General features: G+C 55.3%; 1 protein-coding gene and 1 pseudogene across 1 annotated transcript in view; both read left to right on the forward strand.

Moving 5' to 3' along the window:
• KAZN (kazrin, periplakin interacting protein) overlaps positions 1 to 1100 on the forward strand; it is a 158824-nt gene extending 157724 nt beyond the window's left edge. Inside the window, exon 15 of the mRNA XM_042951590.1 lies at positions 600 to 1100. Within this exon, the coding sequence (XP_042807524.1) occupies positions 600 to 764 (165 nt within the window). The 3' untranslated portion in view covers positions 765 to 1100. The remainder of the gene's footprint in view (positions 1 to 599) is intronic.
• Positions 1101 to 11436: 10336 nt separating this feature from the next.
• LOC122228480 lies at positions 11437 to 17105 on the forward strand (annotated as a pseudogene).
• The last annotated feature ends 2337 nt before the right edge of the window (positions 17106 to 19442 follow it).

The following is a 19442-nucleotide window of genomic DNA, read 5'->3' on the forward strand; positions in this document are numbered from 1 at the left end:
TGCCAACGCCTGGCTGTGTGCTTTACAGATCCAATTTCTACTCTTTGTGACAACTCTGGGAGAAAGGAACTTCTATTCCCACCTTGAGGCTGGGAAAACTGAGGCTCAGAGAGGGCAGGTGACTCATCCCAGGTCACACAGCCAGGAAGTGGCAAAGCAGGGATCGAAAGCCCAGTTTCTGAGTCTCCAAAACACGCACACCCTTTCTGCCACACCAGGAAGTGCTAGAATATTTCTTCTCGACTTGGGAATGCAGTCGGACCTCACGCCCCTGCTCAGACACTCTCGCCTCTCTTGTTACACCCACTCTCCATGCTCCTCCTGCTGAGGAGGGAGGTAGGAGACTTTTGAGGACAATCAGACTATATTTGTCCTCACCCTGGGCAACCAATCAGTTCCTTCAGTTGGGAACGCAAAGCTCTCTCCGAGGGTTGACTCACAAAATCCTCTCGGGGGTCTCTGAGCAGCAGGAAGCACACAGAGAGGTTAGGCAAGTTGCTTAAGGTCACGCAGCAATGAGAATGGGGGGACCCCACGTTTTCCAGATCCCAAGGCACCCCGTTCCTCTTTTCCTCTGACCTTCATCTCTCTCTTCTCAGCTGCCGCTGGGGAAGATAGGAAGGGGCTTCAGCAGCAAAGACCCCGATTTTCATGATGACTATGGCTCTCTTCAAAATGAAGATTGTGGAGACGACGACCCCCAGGGCAGGCCAGAGCAGTGCCGGCTGGAAGGCTACAACGGCCTCGAGGTCACCAATGTGTAAGGGACTGACGCCCCACCAGCCCCAACACGGACACACCCGCGGAGGAAGGGTAGCCAGATGCTGTCACCACTGCACATAGTGGCCGCGGGCCAGGGATGCGCCCCTCCCGGGCACAATCCCAGCAGACTGTCGCAGTTTCAGACGGGCGCTCCGAGGAACGAGGGGACACCAGCCTGCCTGTCTTCAGCGGGTTGTGGACCTGTCCGCTCAGTGGGAGGACCTGTCGGCCCAGCCTCTCTATAACCCAGGCCCCACCCAGAGTGACCGCCAGCCACTGAGCCGGCCGGGTGCTCCCCGGGGCCTTGAACTGAGCTGCCGCGGTTGGAAGGAGGCAGGCAGTTCCCCAAGAGCACCCTCCCAGAAAGCGCAGGTGTGACTCCAGCCACACACACGGCACCCAGCAAGGGCGGTGCCAGGGGCGAGCACAGCCTGAGGCTGACGGGGGCCCTTCCAGCCAGCCTGGCGGGGCTCCTGGCTCCAGCACCTGTGCCGCCCCACGACTGAGAACCCGGGTTCTGACTCAGCTGGCTGAATCTCCCTTGGGAGACTGCAAAATGGGGCGGTCACTCCCTTCCACCCCAAAAGCCATGGGGCACGGGGGGTGGACGCGGAGAAGAGCCTTTTGCCTGCTCCCAGGCGCGGCTACAGCGCCGGGAGGGTACGGGGCGGGGAACGGTGCCAGGAAATGCAGGCTTCCTGTCGTCAGGATGGACATCCTGAGGACGGGATCCGGGCTGACTGACTCAGGCCGGCGACGACCAAGTTCGACAACGGGGTTGGGATTGGGGGCAGGGAGATGCTTGTCACTGTTGACCCAACAAACCTGTGTGGTGAGGTCTCAGTCACCTGGAACAGGGGTGCGTTCACCAAGGCCCTCATGGGGATGAAGGCTGGCGAGCAAAGTCACTGACGTGGCGGAGAGAACCCCCCGCCCTTTTCCTGACTCTGCCACTGTTTGGCTCTGTGGCTTCTTGCCGGTGGCCTCACCTCTCTGTGCCTCAACCCCTGCATCCACAACACTTCCTGGTTCCCTCCCAGGGACATTGTGAGAATTAACACGTGCTAATGTCTGTAACCCACTTTGTAACCTCTCGGGAGACAGGTGGCAAGCAATGAGGCCAGAAGGGAGCTCTGAGTTCCCACTTACAGCACCGGACTGACCTTGAACTGGTTCTCCCCAACAGTGTTCCGGTTGGAACAACGTGCACAAGGAGGAAAGGAATGCTTAATGTTCAGACTCTCTAGAGCCCCAGTAGGGCTTGACCAAAAAGAGAGAGAGAGAGAGAAAAAAAAAAGTCCACAGACACAACCCTTGAAAACCAGTCGGATCCACGTGTTTGGGCTCGAGTCTGTTGACCTCAGCGCTGAGCGATGACTTGGGAGGGACGACATGCACTGGAGTTCCCCTGACACTTTGGTTGTCAAAGCAAATCCTTTGTTGGGACCACGATGCTCGACCGCCATTGGGGCCGTTCGCACCAGAGTCAATGACAGGCCTGAACTCCCAAGACTTGAACAGGTGTCGGCCTCCAAGAACCGTCAAAGTACACGTTCCTCAGCCCAATGAACCAGTTCCCCCTGCGGGAAAAGCCTAAACCGAGGCCTGAGGAACCTGAGAGTGACCCTTCCTCCCCGATGCCGGAGACCATGGTTTTCTCTCTGATCTTAAGATAAGCACAGCTTTTCTTGCCCATGGAAACCAAACGCCCAGCTGGTGGACAGGTGGATGGCCCTCCGTTCATCTGATGTTTAGCCTTCTAGGGTCCCATTTCTGATTCCGTGGCCTTTGGGGGGCGGGCGGGGCGGGGCGGGAAGCTCTGGTATTTAAGGTGGCTTTGCTGAGGTTCCAAATTCCAGCCACATTCAGCCACACCTGGGGCCTGCAGCCCGGAGGGGGAAGTAAAACGTCTTCTAACCCGATGCCACAGGTCACTCCCAAGCCAGCCTCCAGGCTGGGTGACCCGGAACCCTGGGATCTGCCTCTTGGGAAGCAGCAGACCAGGCAGGAAATGACTCCCACAGGGTGAGCAAGGGTAGCACAAGGGGGCCTGATTATCTGAAGCCAACATTCACCCGAGTTGTCAGAAATGGAGCTTGCCTTTCCCACCCCCGCTCCACCCCACTGGGGACAAGATGGGCAAGCGGACAGTATGGGGGGGGGGGGTCACCAGCAGGGATGGCATTGTCCCCAAAATGTGCAACATTGGGCCAGCAGGCCTGGGGCGATGTGGACAACCTCAAAAGCACCTTTCGGTCCAAATGATACCTTAATAGCACACTCTCTCCTACCTGACGCCCCGGTCCTTGGCAGCCAAGCGACCGTTTGGAATTGGCTTTTCGTGACTCAAGCGGGCAGGGTGGCCGCCTGCAGAACGGGGACCTGCCACATCCCGTGCAAAGGGCCTGAGTCGTGTGGCCGTGGAGGGTGATGTGGCTTCCGGACCTGGGAACATACGAATGTGCTTCTTGGAGTAGCATCATCTGTGTCCATGGGCGCTGGCCCCTTAGAGAGGGGTAGTTGGTGCCAGAGGCTGGGGAGAAGCAGAGTAGGCAGAGGCACCCCATATTTCTCCCAGAAGCGGGGACCAGGGCCATCAGGAGGCACCTGCCCGGGGAGCCTGGGTGGCTCTGTCAGTTATGTGTCCAGCTCTTGATTTTGGCTCAGGTCATGATCTTGTGGTCGTGGGATGGAGCCCTGCATGAGGCTCTGTCCTGACAGCTCGGAGCCTGCTTGGGCTTCTCTCTCTCCTTCTCTCCCTGCCCCTCCCCCTCGCTCTTGCGCGCTCTCTCTCTCCCCCTCTCCTTCTCCGTCTCCCTCTCTCTCTCTCCTTCTTTTTCTCTCTCTCAAAATAAACATTAAAAAAAAAAAGTCACCTGCCCAGCAGACTCTCAGCTTTCTGACCCAGACACCTCTGGAAGGTCCCTTTGTCATTAGCTGGGCAGAGCTTTTCTCCTAAAAGTCTGTCTGTCTGTCAGCACCTCAGTCACCCACCTGCCCCCTGGGCCCCAGGCTGCAGGGGGCAGGGAGGAGCCGCGTGACAACCTGGCCCAGATGAAGGGGAAGGGGAAGGGGAAGGAAGGGGAAGGGCCTCTACGCAGCCCAGGCAGCACAGAGGGGGCCTCAGAACAGCGACCCCAAACCTCGAGGTCACTAAACAGGGCTGCACGTGGCAGAACGGGAAGATGTGGCAGGACACGTCCGCTGCGGGGCCACCCAGACCCTCCAGAGCTCCAAGCTGCGCCCACCCCCTTCCCATCGAAGCCCGTAGGCTCTGGCCCGTCCCGCCCACGCCGCTCTTCGAGGCTCCAACGGGCTCCTGGCGGGTGAGCGGCGAGGAAAGAAAGCCCGTGGGACACGGCGACTTCTGAAGGCCACGTTCTTGGCGACAGTTGGCTGGTGAGAAGGTGTCCCAACCCAGAGGGAGTTTGTTGGCCGCAAAGGGAAAAGTTGTCCACGAACAGAGATGATGCCCCTGCCTTTTAGTTGCTGGTCACGGCCCCAGCGCCTTCCCAAGAGTGGATTTTAACACTGTAACAATAAATACTACTGCACAGCGGCTCATTCATAGTAGCCTTTCTCTCCGTGTGTTCTCCTTTAATTTTCCCAACAGCCTCTTTGGGAGAGATTACCCACCCATTTCAGAGATGGGGAAACTGAGGTGGGGGGTTGCTGAGGGGCTCACCCAGCTCCGTAAAGCTAAGAAGTCCCAAGGCAGGGACTCAGACTCAGTCATCTGCCGCGCCACCCCAGGGTCCTCCACCCTGGCTGCCCACTTCCTGTCGCTGCAACGCTGGGGATCCCACCCCCGCCCCCACCTCCCAGCACAGGACTTACCTCACCAGGGGGCGTCACTCGAAGCGGAGTTGAGAGGCTCTCTGTCCTGCTGGAAAAGCCTGGGGCCTGCGCTCCCCGTTTCCAGGAGGAGAACATCTGATCGGGGACCCTCCCTTAGCATCAGTAGCTTGCCCGCCTCACCCCTCCCGCGGCACTTCCGTTTTCAGATTGCCCTCTGGTGTCCGGCAGTGGCCTCTGTCAGCTCAGGCTGCTCCCTGGGGGTCTTCAACAGCCGACGTTTATCTCTCCCAGTGCCACCTCGTCCTGCTCTTGGTGACGGCTCTCTTCCTGCTTTGCAGAAGCTCACCCGTGGCCAGGGGGTTTGATTTCGGACAGTGGTAATGTGGTGCAGGGGTGGGGGTGCCCAGAGGACCTTTGAACCGAGACCTAAGTTCTGGGAAGGAGCCAGCCCCGCCAACACCTGGGGGAAGAACGTTCCAGGCAGGGCGAGAGGACAAGCTAGATGCTGAGGATATAATGGTCAATGGAGTCCTGCCCAGCCTCTGCCCTTGCAGACCTTCTAGTCCAGCGGGGAAAAGACACGCGAATCAAACACTCCTCAGGCAATGTAAGAGCGTAACTAAGACCGGTGTTGAGAGCAGGGGAAGCTGGTCGTTGGGAGGGCTTATCACGTGGGTGTTTAGTGTGGTCAAGAGGAGGTGAGGCCTGGAGGGAGACGAGTTCAGCACGTGAAGAGGAGAGGGAAAAGGATTCTAGATTGCCGGGACGGCATGTGCAAAGGTCCCGTGGTAGGCGGGCCAGAGTAAATGAGGCTGGGATAAGGCCCACATGGCTGAGTGAAGGAAGCGAGGAGCTCGTCTCCTGAGAGTGCTGAAGGAGCATCGAGCAACAGCAGAACTTCCGCTGGGCTTCCGCCCACTCCCGGGGGACCCGCTCTGCCTCCTGCCCATTTACATCACCCTCACTGCCGGCAGCGCTTCCTAACTGGACGTGAAGTCTCCACCTTCTGTAAAGGTGTCCCTTTCCCTCTGCTCTGACTCGTGGCTCAAGTGGACTCCCGGGGCCACAGACTGATACAATGGGCCCATGAGGTGGCACCGGGGGCCGTCAGGGCACAACAGAGGTGTCGGGTGGCTCTTTCGTGACCCCAGGGAGAAATCTGAGATGTCTGCTTTAAGCCATGCTGGTCTGCAAGAGTGGGGGGAAAACCTCGCAGGAAACGATATCAGACCCGTGAGAAACGCCCAACCCCTCCTGATTCACCGGGGCCTGACAGAGCTCCTTCCCCGCGGTGCGTTTCCTATGGCTCAGCCCGACCCGGCGTTGAGGGGAGGCCCAAAAGGAAGGCCCTTCCCTGGTGGACAAGCCGAGGCCAGGGCAGGGCCGACGTAGGCCGGGCCTCCCTGAGGATCCCTAAGCCTCACCGGGCCCTCCAGACGAGGGGGCCAAACTCCCATAATAATTAGCAGCTAAGCTTTTGCTTGTGTGTTTGTTCTAGACGCTTCTGTACGCTAAGGGCTTTGCACAAGCATCTCCTCTAATCGTGACGCTTCCCCGAGAGGCGTGTACTATCACTGATTCTGTTTTACCGATGAGAAAACGGACACGGTGGGTAGAGAAGGCACATGAACCTGTCTGCAAACACCCCGTTCTGCCTGGCCCTGCCCTCCAGGGGCCTCCCCGATGGGGTCCCACTTTCCAGGAGGACTCCTCAGGGGAGCACGGGAGGATTCATCCATCTCAGGACCTAATTCCCTCGAGTAGCCTTGTTTGGTCCCTCCCCCAACCCTTCTGTGACCCAGAGAACGTCAACCGGGCCTCCACCGAAACTTTCCGCATTTCCGCTTCGCATTAAGTTTATTTGCGGGGGGCCCTGGGACCTTGCTGTGTACCCCAATACGGCATCCAACACAGACTCTTTGTTTGTTAAACAAACGCAGTGATAGAAAAGAAAACTCATGCAGGACACAATGGAGCCATGACATCAGATAGAGCGGCCACGGGCTACACGTGGCCGTTTAAACTATTAATTAATTAAAATTAATTAAATTTGTATTTTTACATTATTTACATTATTTACATTAATTAAAATTGTATTTTTTTAAATTTTTTTAAATGTTTTTATTTCTTTTTGAGAGAGAGGCACAGGGTGCGAGTGGGGGAGGGGCAGAGAGAGAGGGAGACACAGAATCCGAAGCAGGTTCCAGGCTCCGAGCTGTCAGCACAGAGCCCCAGGCGGGGCTCGAACTCCTCAACCGGGAGATCATGACCCGAGCCGAAGTCGGACGCTTAGCCGACGGACCCACCCAGGCGCCCCAGTTAATCAAAATTAAAAAAAAAAAAAAAAATGTAACTTTCCATTTGTCAGTCACCCCAGCACATTTCAAGGTCTCCATCGCTATGTGGGGCTGGCGGCTACCAAAAGGGACGGATGCAGAACATTCCCATCAGTGCAGGAAGTTCAAGCTGCTGCAAGGTCCAGAGGGAATTTAGTTTACTAACACAAACACCACCTTGAGAAGCTTATGATTGGTGGGGAAACAAATAGAAGAAAATCTCCAGAGAAAACACCACTGGTAGGGAAAAAAAGAAAAAAAGGATTTTCGGGCAGGTGGGATTGCTGTATTAGCCGGTGACCGGAGATAGAAACCCAACTCAAAAACTGGTTAAAAGTACCAAGGAATGTCTCTCTCTCTCTCTCTCTCTCTCAAAAATAAATAAATGAGGGGCGCCTGGGTGGCTCAGTCGGTTGGGCGGCCGACTTCGGCTCAGGTCATGATTTCACAGCCCGTGAGTTCGAGCCCCGCGTCGGGCTCTGTGCTGACAGCTCAGAGCCTGGAGCCTGTTTTGGATTCTGTGTCTCCCTCCCTCTGACCCTCCCCCATTCATGCTCTGTCTCTCTCTGTCTCAAAAATAAATAAACGTTAAAAAAAAATTTAAAAAAAAATAAAATAAAAATAAATAAATAAATGAACATAAAAAAAAAAAAAACACACAAAAACAAAGTACAAAGGATGTCTTGGCTTCTGTAAAGAACAGTCCAGAACTGTGACTGGCTTTGGGGATGGCTGGCACCCAAGCACCCAATGATATTTTCAGGACACTCCCCTTGCCTCCTCTCTTGGCTTTGCCTTCCTCTCTAGCAGGGTCACTCTCGGACAGGTCGTCCCCACTGTTGGCAAATGACCACGAGACACACAACCTCCCAGGTCTGCAACCCTACACAGGAGAGAGAGGTCCTCACCCCGGTGGTTCTAGCAGAGTCTGGGGCTGGAGTCTCGTTGGCTCGGTGGGACAGGGTCTTAGGGGTGGGACAGCCCCCGCCGAGTCTCCAGTCCTGAGGGATTCGTGCCCGCGGTGTTCGGGGGACTCTAGCAGTGGGAGGCTTTAGTGTGGCCCAAAGGCTTTCTGCTTTCCTGAGACAGGTATCCTCTCCTTAGCAGCTGGGGTAAGCAAGGACCCCAGGGGATAAGGGCCCCCAGATATTCACAGAGGGAAACACCCTTGAGTCCAGACACCCAGACGTTCACAGAAGCACCAGAGACAGACTCAAGGATTCAGGGGCGTCTGACCCCGGAGCTCAGACCTAACACTAGACGGCCTAGACTGGGCACTCGCCCTGTCCTTTGCCGCAGGGTTTCTCAAGCTCGGTGCCACTGACATTCAGGAATGCTTTGTGGGGGGGCCTGTCCCCCGTGTATTGCGGGATGTTCAGAAGCATCCCTGGCCTCTACTCAATAGATGCCATTATTGGGGCGCCTGGATGGCTCAGTTGGTTAAGCGTCTGACTCTTGATTTCAGCTCAGGTCATGATCTCGCGGTTCATGAGTTCAAGCCCCAAGCTCTGTGCTTACAGGGTGGAGCCTACTTGGGATTCTCTCTCTCTCTCTCTCTCTCTCTCTCTCTGTCCCTCCCCTGTCTCAAAATAAATAAATAAAATTTAAAAATATATTAAAAAAAATAGATGCCAGTATCACCCCCACCTCCACTCGTGACGACTCCCACATTTTTCCAGGCATCACGAAATGTCCCCTGGGGAGGCAGAATCTTCCCCATTGAGTGAAAAACCAGCTATAGTGTTTTTTCCCCATTGAATTCCGCCCCCCCCCCCCCCCCGGCAATCCTTTCAGGTAGACGTTGCTTTTCTCATCAGACATATGGGGAAACTGAGGCACAGAGCGGTCACATAGATTCCCAGGGTCCTGGGTGAGTGAGTGGGAGCAGACTGGCTCTTTGCAGTCTGGGCTTGAAACCAATGGCCTGAGGCTCGCTGGCCACACCCCTGCTGTTTACAATAAAAAACTCCTAAAGCCAGATGTTCCCAGGGCAGAAAAGACTTCCTCCGTATTAAGTACGATTTTCTTGGAAGCCGGATCCACTCCCTCGCCTGGCAGAAAATTGCTCTGTAAATTACAGGTTTAAAGGGTAAACGGGGCCCTGTGAGCTCCTGACTTAAAACAAGGTAATAATTTAGGGCCTAGAACGGTCTGGTTGAGCGAGTTCCCATAATAGTTAATCTCACACCACACCCCCATCATTCTCATTTTATTAAAACACAAACAAACAAACAAAAATGGGATAGAAGCAGGAGATTTTGGACAGGTGCCCAAGCCCTCACAGCAAGTTAGTGACGGAGCCTGACGGCAGCCGAGCTGTCCTCTTCCAATCACACCGGGAGTCAGAGACCTGGCCTCGGGCTCACTGTCCCCCAGGCTCGGCCACAGACACAGGCTGTGTGTTCTGAGGCCAATTCCTTTCCCTCTCTGGGCCTCCCTCTCGCTGCTGAGCACACTTTTCCCTCCTCTGCCAGCCTTGGGGGACTGTTCCACCTTCACGACTGGGGGTGTGGCTGTGATCCTGGTGCCCCTCTGCCCCGCCCACTGCCTCCCCCGTCCCCCCCCCCCCCCCCCCGCCTTCAGGGAGGTCACATGACCCTGGCTGGACCAATCCCAGCTCTGCAGCCCAGTGGAGGTGCCGGAGCCCCAGGAACAGGCCCCGAGACCCGAGAGGAGAAAATCAGAACCTACCCGGATGGCCCAAAATGGGGACTGGAAGGTTAGCGCTCACTTTTCTCTCGGATCTTGAGCTGGAAGATGTGCCCCGGGGTTGCAGCCTGCCATGTCCCTCCCACAAGAGGATGCCCGAGAGGAAGGGACAAACCCGGAGCCAGAATACAAGACCGTTGAGGGCAGCAGGAAGATCGTATATTGCCCGGATCACCCTGTCCCTGCCGGAACCACCCCTGCCTCTTGAGTTTTGGTTGAGTGACGGCCTAACCCTTTCCCCCCGCCCCCCATTGCTTCCCTATATTAGTTTGCTAGGTCTGCTGTAACCAGGTGGCTTGAAAACAAAATTTAGGGGCGCCTGGGTGGCTCAGTTGGGCAAGCGTCTGACTTGGGCTCAGGTCACGGTCTCACAATTCGTGAGTTCGAGCCCCATGCCGGGCTCTGTGCTGACAGTTCGGAGCCTGGAGCCTGCTTCGGATTCTGTGTCTCCCTCTCCTCTCCCTCTGCCCCTTCCCCGCTTGCACTCTCTCTCTCTCTCTCTCTCTCTCTCTCTCTCTCTCTCTCTCAAAAATAAATAAACATTAAAAAAATGTTTTTTCTCACAGTTCTGGAGGCTGGAGATCCAAGATCAAGGTGTCAGACCCCCTTTCTTGGCGTGTCGGTGGCTGTCTTCTCCCCCTGTGCTCCCGTGGTCGTCCCCCTGTGCCTGTCTCTGTCCCAGGACCCTCTTCCTATGAAGACACCGGTCATATTGGATCAGCGCCCACCCTACCGGCTTCATTTTAACTTAATCACCTCCATAAAGACCCTATTTCCAAGAACAGTGCATTCCGTAACACTCTCTCCCCCCCCACGCACCCAGGGGCTTACGTCAACATGAACTGGGTTTCAGTCCCTCGACCCTTCAGAGAGCCTAGTTAAGCGACCGCCTGTCCACCGGGCTTGACCCCAAAGTGCCTCTGTCCCATCCCCTAACTCCTACCTGCCGTGTGCATGCACGTACCCACGCACACGTGGGTGCACACACAGCCTCCCGCTGCATGCCAAGCACTGTCTGCAGCACGTAGAACAACACGGAAGAATGAAATAATTTTAAATCCTTTTTCTTTTTTAACGGACCGACTCTTCCTAGCTAGAGATGCCCTCCCTGGAGCCTGTGACGTTGCATTTGTGGGGATGACGCTGCCCTGTGTCTCTTGGCCACCACGCCACCGACTGGACGCCCCAAGGGATGGCCCCCCCCCCTCGCTTCTGGTTTCCTGCTGGGGTTTCAGGGCCCCTCTGTCCCGGCCGGGCAGGGCCCCTCTGGCTGTAGCTCGCGGTAGAGGTCAGTCCAGAGCCGAAAGGATGGAGCTGGTATCACCCTGACAACACTGAGCCTAGGACACCAGGGCAGGGCTCTGCCAGGAGCCCCGCAGACGCAGACAGGCACGTAGCACCATCCGAGGGAGAGCCGGGGACCAGTCTCCGGCCCCAAGTAGCGGACAGAAGGAAACCTGTAACGTGGAAGCCGGTGTGAGGGGCAAAATCCAAACAAGGCAAGGGGAGGAGACGACCACAGATGCGTGTCAGGTGGGCAAGGGTCCATAAAGGCGGATTCGTTTGCTCTTTTCCTCCCCGGATCCACCCGTGGTTTCGTGGCCACTTCAGCCCGCGAACTCCAGCATCAGAGTCATCGGCGGCCTCGGGCTGGCTTGCTAAGGGCGCCAGAGGCACCCGGAGCGTGGAGGCCGTGGGGTGGGGTCTGGTGAGGACCGCAGTCGGCCCCCTTCTCGTGGCGTCCATCATCCTGGCTGGCAGGAGGGGCGAGGGAGCTCTCGGGGGTCTCCCTTCTAAGGGCACTCGTGGCATCCGTGGCGGCTGCACCCGCATGACCTCGCCACCTCCCAAAGGGCCCCCTCCAAACACCATCACGCCGGGGGTGACGGTCCAACATGTGGATGTGGGAGGGGAAGAAACGTTCAGTCCGTAACACTTCATGTACACGTACGGTAAAACCCTGGATCGCGAGTAACTCGTTCAGCGAGGGTGCCGCGAGACCAGCAAAGGTTTCTAATACATTTTCGCTTGATAGAGGAGCGATGTCTTGCAACACGAGTCGAACGTGATGCCAAACATCACATGATCACAACTCAGCCGATCGTTCTGAAATTCGCTTTGATACACAAGCGCTTTGGATGACGAGCACGTTTCCAGAAAGAATTCTGCGTGCAAACCAAAGTTCGGCTGTTTTTTTTTTTTTTAATTTTTAAATGTTTTCTGTTTATTTTTGAGACAGAGACGGAGCATGAGTCAGGGAGGAGCAGAGAGAGAGGGAGACACGGAATCCGAAGCAGCACCAGGCTCCGAAGTGTCCGCACAGAGCCCATCGCGGGGCTCGAACCCACGAACTGTGAGATCATGACCTGAGCCGAAGTTAACCGACTGAGCCCCCCAGGCGCCCCCTTACTGTAATTCAAATTTGGCTCAGGCCTGATGGGACGTTGCCACCCGCTTCTGTGAAACCACAGGCCCAAGACGCCGGCCTGATTTTTTCTACGACAGAAACATACGCACAAACATACATGTGTACGGATGTGTCCCGAGCGTGTGTGCGTGTGTGTGCCAGGTATATGAATAAGTATGGAAACAACTATTGCAGCAGATGCGTGTCTGTGTTTCCCCCACGATCAGACCACGCTCCGCGAGGGGCAGAGGCACCGCACCGGAAACCGCTTGCTCTGGGGAACAGAGATCTCGCTCGGCATCCGCCTGAAGGGCTTCCAGCGAAGCCACCAGCCCGCGAGTCGGTCCTTTCCCTTCCCAGCTCCAGGGGTTTGCAGGCGTTTGCTCACGCACGATGCCCCCTGATCCCCGTTCCCTCTTGCACACTAGACCCTCGACTGGTATTTTTAAGCACCACACACCCCTTGTTCCCCAGACACCTCTGTCCCCTGCCCCGGTTATAGACCCTCAAGCATCCTCCCAGCCCCTCAGTTCTTCCAGCCCCCCTACCTCCGGACATTCCCTCTATAAACATGTTCCTGAAATCAGACACAGTGTTGCCAACAGACTTGAGCAGTGTGACTCATTCCTAAGGGCAGGCCCTGTGCTGAGTGCTTCCTACATGATCTCTTCGAGTCCTTCAAACAACCCTGACAGACAGGTACCCTTATCTCCACTCTACAGAAGCAGGAAGAAGTGTAGGCATTGGCCCACGGTTTACACAATTGGGAGTAGCAAAAGTAGGACTTGAACCCAGATAGTAACCATTATCTCATATCCTCCCCTAACCTGGGGGCTATGCTTCTAGTAATATGACCAAACGTAGCACCAGCTTCTTAAAAAAAATCCACATCTCACAGTTGTCTCATTTAACTGGTGGCCACTGTGTCAGTGGCGTTGACTTCAAGCTGCCCATAGGAGTTACTAGAGAAGCCTGGTTAAGAATTTGGATTCCAGGGGCACCTGGGTGGCTCGGTCGGTTGAGCATCCAACTCTCGGTTTTGGCTCAGGTCATGACCTCACAGATCATGAGTTCGAGCCCCACATCAGGCTCTGCACTGACAGCCGGGAACCTGCTTGAGATGCTCTCTCTCTCTTTCCCTCTCTCTCTGCCCCTCCCCTACTCATATTCTTTCTTTCTCTCAAAATAAATAAAACTTTAAAAAATAATACTTTATTAACAATTTGGATTCCAGAGGCACCTGGGAGGCTCAGTCAGTTAAGCGTCTCACTCTTGATTGTGGCTCAGGTCATACTCTGACAGTTCGTGAGTTTGAGCCCCCAGTCTGGCTCCGAGCTGACAGCCAGAAGCCTGCTTGGGGTTCTCTCTCTCTCTCTCTCTCTCTCTCTCTCTCTGCCTCTACCCCCACTCATGTGTGCGTTGTCTCTCTCTCTCTCTCTCTCAAAATAAATCAATAAACTTAAAAAAAGAAAAGAATTTGGGTTCCCTGCGGAAGACAGCGGGGGCCCCGGAGCTGACGTTGCCGGAGAAGCCCCCGGGACTGAGTGAAGGCAGCAAACACAGAGCTCAGGGCGAGCGCAGGATTTCAGTTCTTCGAACGAGCAATGGTCCAAGTCTAACGGACTGACTGCCAAAGCGGCTCGTCTTGTCGGGCCGGCCTGCAAAGAATGTTCGCTGGCGAGCCCCGCAGAGGGAAAAGCAATAGTTCAGCCGGGTTTGGGGTGCAGGGTAACTCGAGTAGACGGACGCTCCGGGAAGGACGATGTCCACACTCCGTCGAAGGGCCGTAATTCAGATCTTGAAGGCACAGTCCACTTGCAGGGTATAACTTTACCTTTGCAGATACCCTATTATACTACGGACGTCATCGCTTTGTAGTTGACCTGACGGTTCAAGAAAAGGAGAAATGTCTTCATGTATCTCCCTGGTCTTGTCACAGTCACCATTACCCAGGGATCAGGCAACAGGCCACATCTGTGCATTCTGTCTTCATCAAGAACAGACTACGTACCGGGGCGCCTGGGTGGCTCAGTCAGTGAAGCGTCTGACTGCGGCTCAGGTCATGATCTCGCGGTCCGTGGGTTTGAGCCCCGTGTCATGATCTGTGCTGACAGCTCAGAGACTGGAACCTGCTTCAGATTCCACGTCTCCCTCTCCCTCCGCCGCTCCCCCATTCGCATGTGCGTGCTCGCTCGCTCTCCGTCTCTCAAAAAATTAAAAAATAAATTAAAAAATTAAAAAAAAAAACCAGACTAATTCCCACTAGAAGCTATGATGACATACAGAAGTGTGGTCACAGGTATTTCCAAAGGGAAGTAAATTCTGGGCCAGAGGACTCACATAAATTGATATGCAGTCATTCTTTGTTTGCTGAAGTTGATAGAATAAACTTCTGTCTGAATCTTTTCTTTGTTCTTTCGTTGAAATTCTGCAGCTTTTATGTAAAAACTCCAACTGTCAAAACTGGAGGTGAGATCCAGTTATAAACTAGCTTGTTTTTATAGATGAAATTTATTTTCGTAAAATGTGCAAATCAGCGGCTTAATCTTCAGGAAAAAAAAAAATAGTCCTTTCAGTGGCTGACCTGTTTGGCAACTTATTGACCTCTCTCTCTCATATTTTAAAATTCATTTTCTCCTTATGGATATTTACAGCTATTTGTTTATTAAAAGCTGTAATACATTGTGTCGAGGATACAGAAAGGGAAGACAGATGGATTCGTTTTCAAATATTTATGTAAGCCAGTAAATGTGGTTAGGAAGGAAGGAAGGAAGGAAGGAAGGGAGGAAGGGAGGAAGGGAGGAAGGAAGGGAGGAAGGAAGGAAGGGAGGAAGGAAGGGAGGAAGGAAGGAAGGAAGGAAGGGAGGAAGGAAGGGAGGAAGGAAGGAAGGGAGGAAGGAAGGGAGGAAGGAAGGAAGGGAACTTGGATTCCCAAATCCTATCCCAAACCTAGTTTAGAGGTAAGTCCTGGGGATCCACATTCTAAAGCTAAACTGCAGATTTTCAGGCCTCAGACTTTCTGATGCAGGAGGTGTGGGGTAGGGCTTGAAAATTCCTATGTTTAAAAAACCTCCTCGGGAACAGCCAGGGCTTGGAGTCACCTCTCCCCTCCGGGGAGGACTGAGCCTGGTAGGGAGGAGTCTGGAGCCTTTGCAGCTCCCAGTTCCACCACCCACCACTAGATGGCGGGACTCTACGTCCCCCGCCGGCCCGGCCCAGCTCAGCCCAGACCACCAGGCCCACGCGGGGGCGGGGGTTGTGGGCCGGTGCCCGCTGTTATCCCCGCCCCCTCCCTGCGCCCAAAGAGGGCGGCTCTTGGTGGGAAAGGTCTTTTGTTTTTGTTTCCCCTCACAGAAGACCGGAAACACATCTTCAGCGGGACAGGCAAGATTTGGAAGCGGGGCTCAGGGCAAATCGGAATAGCTGTTGCCCCCCACCCCCACCCCCACCCCCGAGGATTCCCTCCCAGGCAGGGCACAGTGCTGGAGGGGGGCTGAGGAACCGGGCCGATGACAGCCGAGGCTTGGGCAGTTCCCAGGTGGGTGGCCCTAGGAGCAAGGACAGGCTGGGAGCTAGCAGGGTAGGGTACTTTTTCTGCAGCCATTGTTCCCAGGCAGAGAAGGCTATAAAACAGCCCCATGGGACCATGTGGGCCGCCTGAGGGAGGCAGATACACCCTTGCGGCACCTGAAGAATGGCCATAAACTTCACCTTGTCCAGCCACCTGCCTTCTCCTGCTCCTGGACAATAAATGAGGCTTCCTCCTGGCCCCTGGGCATGCCAAAGGGGCCTCTCCCTCTGTGCCAGGACACCACAGGGGCCATCAGGCAGCCTGCGTGTGGGAAGGGGGGGACCCTCGGGGCAAAGGAAGGCAAATGCATGGAAGGACTCCACGGTGGGGGGGGGGGCACATCGGCGGGCCCCCGGGCACTCCCACACCCTCAGGGCACTCCCACACCCTCATCCCCGGAGCCTGTGACCGTTTTAGGGTACACGGCAAAGGGGCACGCAGATTGCTGATGGAATCGGGCTGCTGATCAGGTGACTTTAAACTGGGAAGATGATGCTATTCCAGGATTATCTGCGAGGGGCGAGGGGGACGGAAGAGGAGGGCGCAGAGAGAGGTGCCACTCTGGCAGGGTTCGCACCCAGAGCCACAGAACGGGGGAGCCTCTAGCTGCTGGAAAAGGCAAGGAAACGGACGCTCCCCCGGAAGGCGCCAGAGAGGAGCGCAGCTGTGCCCGCACCGGGATCTTCCGCCCAGGGAGGCCCGCGTCAGACTCTGGCCTGCAAAACGGAAACGGAACGCATCGTGTTGTGCAAGGCACCGCGTTCCTGGTGTCTGTGACAGCAGCAGCCTTGGGAAGCAACGGGGCAAACCCCCCCCTTCCCCCCCCCCCCCCCCCCGTGCCCTGCTCAGCCCCGGGCGGGGGGGGGGGGGGGCGGGGGGCAGGTGAGGGAAGCAACCTCTGTTTTAGGGAAGATGCTAAGTGAGGTGGAGTCCGGTCGCCGGGTAAGAGGAAGACGACCTGGCGTCAAACTCGACTCTGCCAGCCCCCAAACCCGAGATCCTTCTGCCGCCCCGACGGCAGAACGGGGTGCCCCAGGCCCGGCGGGCAGCTACTGAAGCGGCTCCCGTCAGCCCCGCCTCCTGGTGGTCCTGCTCTGCTGAAACCCCCTCCCCTGGAGCGTGATCTGCTTCTTAGAACCCAGCAGACACGACGGGAGGTCGCTCGTCACGCCGGGTTACAACCTAGAACAGGAGAGCCGCGATTCGGCCCTGACAGGAGGTCCTTCTGCACGCGAGGCCCGCTTACATCAGCCCCCCGCCAGCCCAGCTCCTCGCAGGTGCACAGCCAACTGGGCCCCGATTCGGGGTCCAGAGACCGGCCTCCAAGGTCGGCCCCACCCACCACTTCCTACCTGCATGACCTTGCCTGGACCATACCTCAGTCCCAGTCACCTCGGCCTGAAAAGGGGCATGAGACTAGTTGTACCTTTCTCTCCCCAGGGTCGTTGGGGGGCTGGAGGAGACCCAGGCAGGGGAGTTCCCCGAGGGGCAGAGTCCTTCAGATACCATCTACGTCGCATAGGGGTCATGGCTGAGCTGGTCATGGTCATACACTCATGCGCTAGACCTCAGCAGGTGCTAGCTGGGAGGGGGCAGGTGGCGGTGGGGAGACGGTTTCGTGTATTCATTCATCAAATGCTTATCCCGAGTCAGCATCAGGTGTTATCAGGGGAGTCGCCTTGGGCAATAAGGAAGCAAGTGGGACCTGCTCCCTCCCCCTTGAGGGGCTGACATTCTACTCAAGGAAGACCTATGAGCAAACATTCCTGAAGGGTGAGAGGAGCTCTCACGGGGCACGAGAGGCACAGGAAAGGCCACAAGCAGGGGCGCCCTGGCCTCCTGGGGCTCTCTGGGGGGCTCCATCTGTGTGAGGGGGTGACAGCTGCCCTCCTGAACCCGAGTTTGAGAAAACCATAGGGGAAAGGAGGGGGGCGGTGGTCAGAGCGGAAAGGGCCCTGCGCCATCGGCCAGAGGGCGCGTGTTAGGGTCACCACCGCCTCCCATTTGCCGTGTGATCCCGGGCATGGAAGCCGCGACCCTCGCTGGTCTCAGCCTCTCATCTGGAAACGAAAGCCTGTGGGCAACGCGGCCCTTCCAGCCCCGACAGTGGGGGGTTCTAGAAAAGGTGGTGATGTTCCCATTAGAGCACTCTGCCGGACTGACCCTGAACTTGGTGGTGCAGCTGGACTGCACTCCCCAGGAAGGTGGGGGTGGGTGGGGCATCCCATCCCCAGGCCCGCTCCCCAGCCCCCCACTCTGTGCCTTTGTCCAGAGGTGTCTCCTTTTCAGAGACCCACTTTTCTTTTTTTTTTTAATGATTATTATTTGTATCATATTTTTTAAATATGAAATTTATCGTCAAATCGGTTTCCATACAACACCCAGGGCTCATCCCAGCAGGTGCCCTCCTCAGTGCCATCAGCCACTCTCCCCTCCCTCCCACCCCCCATCAACCCTCAGTTTGTTCTCAATTTTTTAAGAGTCTCTTATGGTTTGGCTCCCTCCCTCAGAGACCCACTTTTCAAGAAGTGGGGCCCCAGTAATGACTGCCACTCCCCCTGCCACCTGACAGATGTGTTTTATCACACTGCACCCATTTGCTGTACTAACATCATTCTGGCTCGGGAAACAGCATAGCCTCGGAAGACAGAAGATGGGAAAAGAGATAAACGTCCTGTGCCCAAAACATACAAATTAAGAGGGAGATGTAAATATTTTTCTAATGATGCAAGTTCTATTAACTCTGGAATCGGTTTTCCGTTTTTTCCCATCTATAACCTCAGATAAGTAACAGGAGTGAAAAGTTATTCACGTAGTTCTATAATTATTCATGCGAATTGAACAGATATTTGTGGGCTAGCTTGCAAAACCACCTTGGCCTTGATAACATCGTCGCTATAAGAAAACAGATTTTGATTCCCAGTTCACACAACTATCAAAACACCTTTGGAATGTAACCGGCTGGTTAGGTGCGGACTGGCCAGCTCCCATAAAGCTTTCTTGAATATTTCAAACAGGAGCACTCCGTGCTTAATCGTCACTGGTAATGCCATTGGGGGAGGGCATAAGGACAGAATACCTTTTTCTCCCCCAGGCAGCCATCCTGTTGAAGAAGCTCCCAATGGATAGAACTCTACACCTGGAAGGGGAGAAGTGATTCTTAAGTGAATGTTAGGGGCAAGATCAAATTTAAAACCTTCCAGGGAAGAAGGATACCACGAATTTCATGGGAAAATGACACTATCAAAAATTTAAACCCGAGTCCTTCTAAGGGGCCTAGGGTAATTTTAAAGATTCAGAGATTCAGGGCGCCTGGGGGGGCTCAGTCAGTTAAGCGTCTGACTTCAGCTCAGGCCATGATCTCACGGTTCGTGGGTTTGAGCCCCGTGTCAGGCTCTGGGCTGACAGCTCAGAGCACAGAGCCTGCTTCAGATTCTGCGTCTCCCTCTCTTTCTGCCCCTCTCCCGCTCCCACTCTGTCTCTCTGTCTCTCTCTCTGTCTCTCTCTCTCAAAAATAAATAAACATAAAAAATATTAAAAAAAAAAAAGATTCAGAGATGCATTAAAAAGACCTTGGATTAAGTTCCCATTGCCAAATGGTGAAAAGGTCCTGAGAGATTCACCCCCCTCAGCCTTCAGAAGGCCTTCAGAGGTGCACCCAGATCAGTCACCTCAAGCCAGAAGCAGCCTTATCTGTTGACCTCAAGGCGCCAAGCCATGATGGAAAGCAGAGCCCTCGTTCAGGGGTCCTCGAGCATAGGAAACACCTGAATGGATGTTTAAAACACATGCTCCAAGGGGCCCCTGGGTGGCTCAGCCAGTTAAGCCTCTGACTTGGGCTCAGGTCATGATCTGTGGT

Source organism: Panthera leo, chromosome C1 (genome assembly GCF_018350215.1).
Source record: "Panthera leo isolate Ple1 chromosome C1, P.leo_Ple1_pat1.1, whole genome shotgun sequence".
Lineage (NCBI taxonomy): Eukaryota > Metazoa > Chordata > Mammalia > Carnivora > Felidae > Panthera > Panthera leo.